At 47.6% G+C, this 6,056-nt stretch overlaps 1 protein-coding gene across 2 annotated transcripts; it reads left to right on the plus strand.

The window, feature by feature from the left end:
• The first annotated feature begins 486 nt into the window (after positions 1 to 486).
• med27 (mediator complex subunit 27) lies at positions 487 to 5,002 on the plus strand. Of its 2 annotated transcripts, none has more exons than XM_077561760.1 (8): positions 487 to 858; positions 2,170 to 2,314; positions 2,387 to 2,517; positions 3,018 to 3,111; positions 3,792 to 3,899; positions 3,975 to 4,016; positions 4,075 to 4,152; positions 4,237 to 5,002. In XM_077561760.1, exons 1-8 carry the CDS (start codon positions 803 to 805, stop codon positions 4,369 to 4,371), a joined length of 789 nt encoding a protein of 262 aa, XP_077417886.1. In that variant the 5' UTR covers positions 487 to 802; the 3' UTR covers positions 4,372 to 5,002. The 2 variants fall into 2 exon arrangements, with proteins under 2 accessions (XP_077417886.1, XP_077417885.1); XM_077561759.1 differs by having other exon boundaries at positions 781 to 1,049.
• The last annotated feature ends 1,054 nt before the right edge of the window (positions 5,003 to 6,056 follow it).

Here is a 6,056-nt window from a genome sequence, read left to right on the forward strand (position 1 = left end):
TCATCAGAGGAAAGCCAGCCAGTAAAAAAACTTTTTTTTTTTTAAATCTCATTCATTTCAATGTCATATATTTGTAAAATGTATAATATTGAATAAAAATATATACCGTACATGGATGAACAGCTATTTTTGTACATCGAATTAAAAAAAAAACTCCAAATAATGAAGTGAAGAATATTTTGTGGGGAATAAAAGGCGACATTAATGCAAAACCCGTGACATGACTCGGAAAGGTAAAACCCCAAAATGCCCTCGGTGGGCCGCATCATGGAGACGAGGAACACCAGCCCTAAACAAAACACTATTTCTCCCTGTTTTTCATAGAAAATGGAATGTTTATCAGAGTTTTGGGAAGAATTGTCGGGGGCTTGTTAAAAAAGTTGTTGTTTTTCCCCCTTCCAATGTAATTCAATGGGCGTCAGTTTTACGCGGATTTCTGCTATTTGCGGGCCAGCCAATTAAGGCGCTACCCCCGTGAATCGCGGCGGACATCAGTTGTGTTACTTTACCTAATGTTTCTTAAGTTGCAACTTCGCGTATATTGCACTCTGTTGTGTTTGTGTGTCTCGTGCCTATCATGTTTAAGCGTAGTGCATTGCATTGTACATTATATTGTACTTTTATGGTATGGAAGTAGTACCCAAAAGTGTTTGAAAGTGCTGTCATTTCCTCGTGTTGGACGAAAACCAATTCTGGGGACGGAAATTAATAAGCTTTCAGCCCTTTTTCTTTTCGGGTGCCGGAAAGAGAGAGAGAGAAAACAAACAAACGTGAACGCAGCATCGGCGATTGGCGTCAGCCAATGACGTCATCCGCGAGCGACAGCGGAAAACGACGGACGACAAGATGGCGGACGTGGTGAGCGTTGGAGTCAACCTGGACGCCTTTTCTCACGCCATCAGCGGCATTCAGGCGCTGCGCTCGAGCGTCAGTCGCGTCTTCGAGTCGCTGAAGGACGGCATGAAGAACCGCGAGACGCTGGAAGGCCGCGAGAAACAATTTATCGCCGCCTTCCAGGACAACCTGCAGGCGGTCAACAGGGACCTCAAGTCAGTCCGCCCCGCAATGTGACGTTGCTTGGCCGTGAGCGGCAACTCGCCGTCTAGCCTTATTTTGCCGTGAATCGAGCAACAAAGTATCAATTCAGCGCCGATACCCTGTCGTGGCGCGGTCGGACCGAAGTTGCTGCTTGAATAGTTTTTTTTTTTTAATGCGTTTTGTTGTAAACAAATTCAATAGTAAATGGTGACATCAGTCATCAAAATAGTGCAAAAACAGCGCAAACCAAAATGCCATTAGAATACAACCGCAAAAATATATGAAAGGAAATGCAATGCTACTTTTTAGCCATCCAATTTATATGTCACACGTGCATTCAAGCTCTTTTCAGCCTTTCTGCTCTGGCAGCCACAGATTGTAAAAAACAAAAATACTGGAGAGAAAAAGTGCTTTGTGAGTTCCGCCCCAAAAACTTTGCTAATTAGCAGATTTATTATAGACTGTCTTTCTTTTCTTTACTATGCTCATAAAACAATACAACCTTTTTTATTAAGGTTAGCACAGATAAATCCGACCTTTTGTCGTGAACTCACAATGCCAGAAAAGAAAAGATGTGACAACAAACACCTAAATTCATTTGAAATGTTTTCTTACAGGGTCGATTGTTGTGTAAAATTTGAAATGCTATCATGGATTCAAATATCTTTGATTTTTGTCTTCAGCCAAGTTTCAAATTTGTTGAGGCCAGTCGGGGGTTGAAAAGAAGCCGCGACATTGTTTGAGAAAGTTGTCAAATAAATTCAAGATATTTTTTTCAGCAGTCAAAAGTCAGACGTCACGCGTGCGCAGGAAGCGGGTCACGACCAATCATGGCGCAATTTGGTGAGGTCACATGACCAACGCTAGAAAACGGGAGCCGCGGTCGCTCCTTACCTGTTTTCTGAGCACGCGTGATGTCATCTCCGGTCAACAGCCAATAGCAAAGCGACAATTGAAAGGTATGAATTGTGCATGAAAAATATTGTCGTGATCGCGTTCATTCTGGACAAAGTCAGAATTTCTTACTGCTGAAAATGACCCGATGAGTCGAGTCGGCCTTTAATGACGATTGCTTGAGAGTGTCTTTGTCGTTGGCCTGTAACCCGCCGGCGTCTCTGTTGTTGCCGTCAGCGAGCTGGAGCGTCTGAGCGGTCTGGTGGGCCGTCCGTCCGAGTCGCATCCGCTGCACAACAGCGGCCTCCTCAGTCTGGACCCGGTCCAGGACAAGACGCCGCTCTACTCGCAGCTGCTGCAGGCCTACAAGTGGTCCAACAAGGTGGGACCGCCGCTCACGCGCTAACGGACGCCCGCCGGCTCACCCGACGGACGGATGTTTTGCTGTCGGCAGCTGCAGTACCACGCCGGCTTGGCCTCCAGTTTGCTCAACCAGCAGTCGCTCAAGCGCTCGGCCAATCAGATGGGAGCCTCAGCCAAGCGCCGGCCCAAAGTCCAGCCCAGCACGCTCGTCCTCCCCCCGCAGTGAGTCCCCCCCCATCCAGCCATCCATCCGCGCAAACTCGTTTAACATTGCGCTCGACGCTTGTAAGTCGGATGCGAGTCGTTTGGGCCAGCCGGTCTCGGTGCTCGGGTGTCGATGTTCAACTCGCTCCCGTGGAAGTCACGGCAAAATCTGCTTTTCGTTTGTTGATGGACGCCAGCGGCACGTCTTAAAAGGACGTATCGGTAACGAGTGGCGAAATTCTCACGGCCCCGGCCGGTGGCGATGCCGGCAAACCTGGCGACCAATCATTTCCGTAGGTCAACAGACGGACGCAAGTGCATCCGATGGCTTGCTGTCAATCGTCTTCAATTGGACATTTGCAGCAAAATGTTGTCAGACGGACCAATTGGAGGAGTCGAATTGACATCGTTTGGATTTGATTGGATGAGTTTGTTGGAGATTTTGTTGAAAGACAAGTTGCAATCGTCGTCGCGGATTCGATTTGATGACATTGTGGCAAATGTTTGTTTCTTTCTAGGTACGTGGACGACGTCATTTCTCGCATCGGCCGAATGTTTCCCGACATGAGCATCGAACTCTTCCGTCCCAACGGAACGTCTGCCGTCTTGCTGGTGCGTGCGCGCGTCACTTATCTGAATATATGACTGGATAGGCCATACACGGGCAAGCCGTTGAAGTCACAGAGCGGCCATCTTGCTCCTCCCACCTCGCCAGCAGACTACTGTACAAACTGTGCGGAATACGTACAGATGAGACATATACAGCTCGTAGACAGTTAGTTTTGGGTGGGCGGGGGGGGGGGGGTGGTTTGTGGCGGGCGGTCACTATTTTTTAACAAGTAAAAAAAAAAAAATTAAATTGAGGGTATGTGCTGCTTTGAAGACCCCCTTTTCCTTTTATGGCTCAGTTCCTGAGACCCCAATATTAGATTGACATCTTTTGTTGAATTACGATTATAATTCTTTCATACAAAAATATGCAAGTTTACTCCTGTGATAATCACTAAGCATATCATTTATGTATGTATTGAAGCTGTCAAATGTCTGAAATCCTCTTGTTTATGTTGAACAAATTGAAAACATGATAAACGATGCTGTTTCTACCAAGTGCGGTCTCAAACGTTCTCCAAGTTGGATCCTGTAAACGTAAAGGATGGCATGGCCAGAAACATTTCTTGGGAGGAGCAATATGGCGGCCTCGCGGCTTCAAAAGTCTCGGCCTGTCGGCTATCCAGTCATCCATTCAGATCGGTTCCTGCGTCCCGGCCAACTGACGTGTCACTTCCTGTCAGGTGACGCTGGGCAAAGTGCTGAAGGCCATCGTGGTGATGCGTTCGCTGTTTATCGACCGCACGCTGGTGCGCGCCTTCAACGAGAACGTTTACGACCGCGACGGCAAGGTGAGCGTCGTGACGTGCGTGCGTGCGTGCGTGAACGGTGCCTGTCGCCGCGGTAACGCTGTCCGTCCCCCTCAGTTGGACATCTGGACCAAGTCGCAGCATCAGGTCTTCCAGAAGGTGAGTTGGGAGCGCGTCGTGGCGTGCCGCGGCTGCTGATGGCCGCTGCGCTTGCTAGGTAACGGATCACGCCACCACCGCGCTGCTGCACTACCAACTGCCGCAGATGCCCGACGTCGTCGTGCGCTCCTTCATGGTCAGCAAAAGCAGACAAAAAAAGATCGTCAAAGCACACGAACATTTCTGATGTTTGGCTTTGTGTGTGTGCGTGCGCGCGCAGACTTGGTTGAGGAGCTACATCAAGTTGTTCCAGTCTCCGTGCCAGCGATGTGGTCACTTCCTGCAGGACGGACTTCCTCCCACCTGGAGGGACTTTCGCACCTTGGAGGCCTTCCACGACACCTGCCGCATGTGAAACCGCACGCACGCACACCTGATTCAAACGCTTGGCTCAAAATTGCGGCAATCCAAGAAATGCAGTCAATTTGGCTCCAATTTCTTAAGTTGTTTTTTGCAGAATAACCCAATTTCTTGCATTGTTTTGAACTGAATGACCCGATTTATTGGGTTGTTTTGGACCCAAGCTTGTCGACTGTTTTGTCCGGGCGGCGTTTGAGGCTTGGCCCTCGTCGGGTGGTCTGAAATCTTCTTCTTCATCATCTTCATCATCATTATTGTGGATAATGTTAAACGCTCCCTGAAGAATTTGAGCCAGCGCTAATGAGGAGCACGCGTCCTCCTCATCGTCATCTTCATCAGCGACCTTCATGACTGATTGATGAAGGTCAATTAGGCGGCGGCGTGCTGTCTCCGACGTCGCACCTGAACATGACCCCTCGGGACTCCGCCCCCCACTCAATCCCCCACACAGCTTTTCTTTCGCTTTGAATGACGTGGAAATGGAAAACCAGCACCCGGTTCTTGTTCCGGGATCTGAAAGCGGACCCGCACCAGATTGCTGCTCCAGACGCAAGAGGAGGTAGAAGAAGAAAAAAGATTGACCAAACTTGTAAATAATGTTGTCTTGAATAAAAAGGATTCTTGAAGCCGTGCTGTTATTTGTCTCCACCTGTTGGTCCAAGTGTGCACTGCATGAACAGGGTTCGCAAGCAGGGATGCCAATTGGCAACTTAAATGTTCATTTTATTTGAAAGGGACAATGCACATTGATGGGCAACCAATTCAGTTGCCAGATTCTCCAAGCAGTTGCTCATTTGCATCTGTGATCCCCAAAACAAAAATGCATTCAACATACGCACAGCAAAGCAATACAAAGTCAAGATAAAACCGATAAGAACATTGCAATAAGACAACAGAATGTTATAGTAAGACAAGATAAAACAACATAAAAAGAGTTCATGGTTGCACTTGACACCACGACATAATTCCTCTCCTACAGCGTCCATTACTATGACATGCAAATGCGGAATTATGCAAATGAAGCTATGATGTCATCTAGCAACTTTTAGGACCGCTAATAACTCAACCGTCACTTGCCTTCGGTGCAGGTTGGCGTGAGTTCGCGTCCCCGCTTGGGAGACCGAATACGTGTGTGTGTGTGTGCGTGTGTGTGTGTGTGTGTGTGTGTGTGCGTGTGCGTGTGCACCAAAAAAAAAAAAAGCTCCTTTCCTCAGTTGGCACGACTGTTTGCAAGTGCACGAGCATCGGGTTTCCTCAGCAGAAAACATTTGATGCGATGACGTTTGCGTTCAGAAGTTGGACAAAGCAAAAAAAAGCCTTTTATTTACTTTTTCTTTTTTTCTTCTGCTTTCCGTTGACTGGCGGAGTGCAAATCTTGAAAGACGACTTGGCCTTCTAGTTTCAGTTTTCCAGCTACTAACTTTGATTTCTGAGATCCAAAAATCCAGAAAAAAAAGCCAAGATTTTATTTTGCCAAATGCAACACTTTTTTTCGTGCTTTATTCAACAAATTGTACATTTAACAAAATAAAAAGCACAATCGCGCGCAATTAAGTGTCCGACATGACAGTCTACTCTTTGTCTCTTTTTTGTCTTTTTCTTTTTGGAGCCGCCGATGGCGAAATGTTGACGAATGGACCCTCGAACCCCATTGGCCGCGCGCGTGTGCGCGCTTGTCCT

The sequence above is a fragment of the Vanacampus margaritifer genome, chromosome 3 (genome assembly GCF_051991255.1).
Source record: "Vanacampus margaritifer isolate UIUO_Vmar chromosome 3, RoL_Vmar_1.0, whole genome shotgun sequence".
Taxonomy (NCBI): Eukaryota; Metazoa; Chordata; class Actinopteri; order Syngnathiformes; family Syngnathidae; genus Vanacampus; species Vanacampus margaritifer.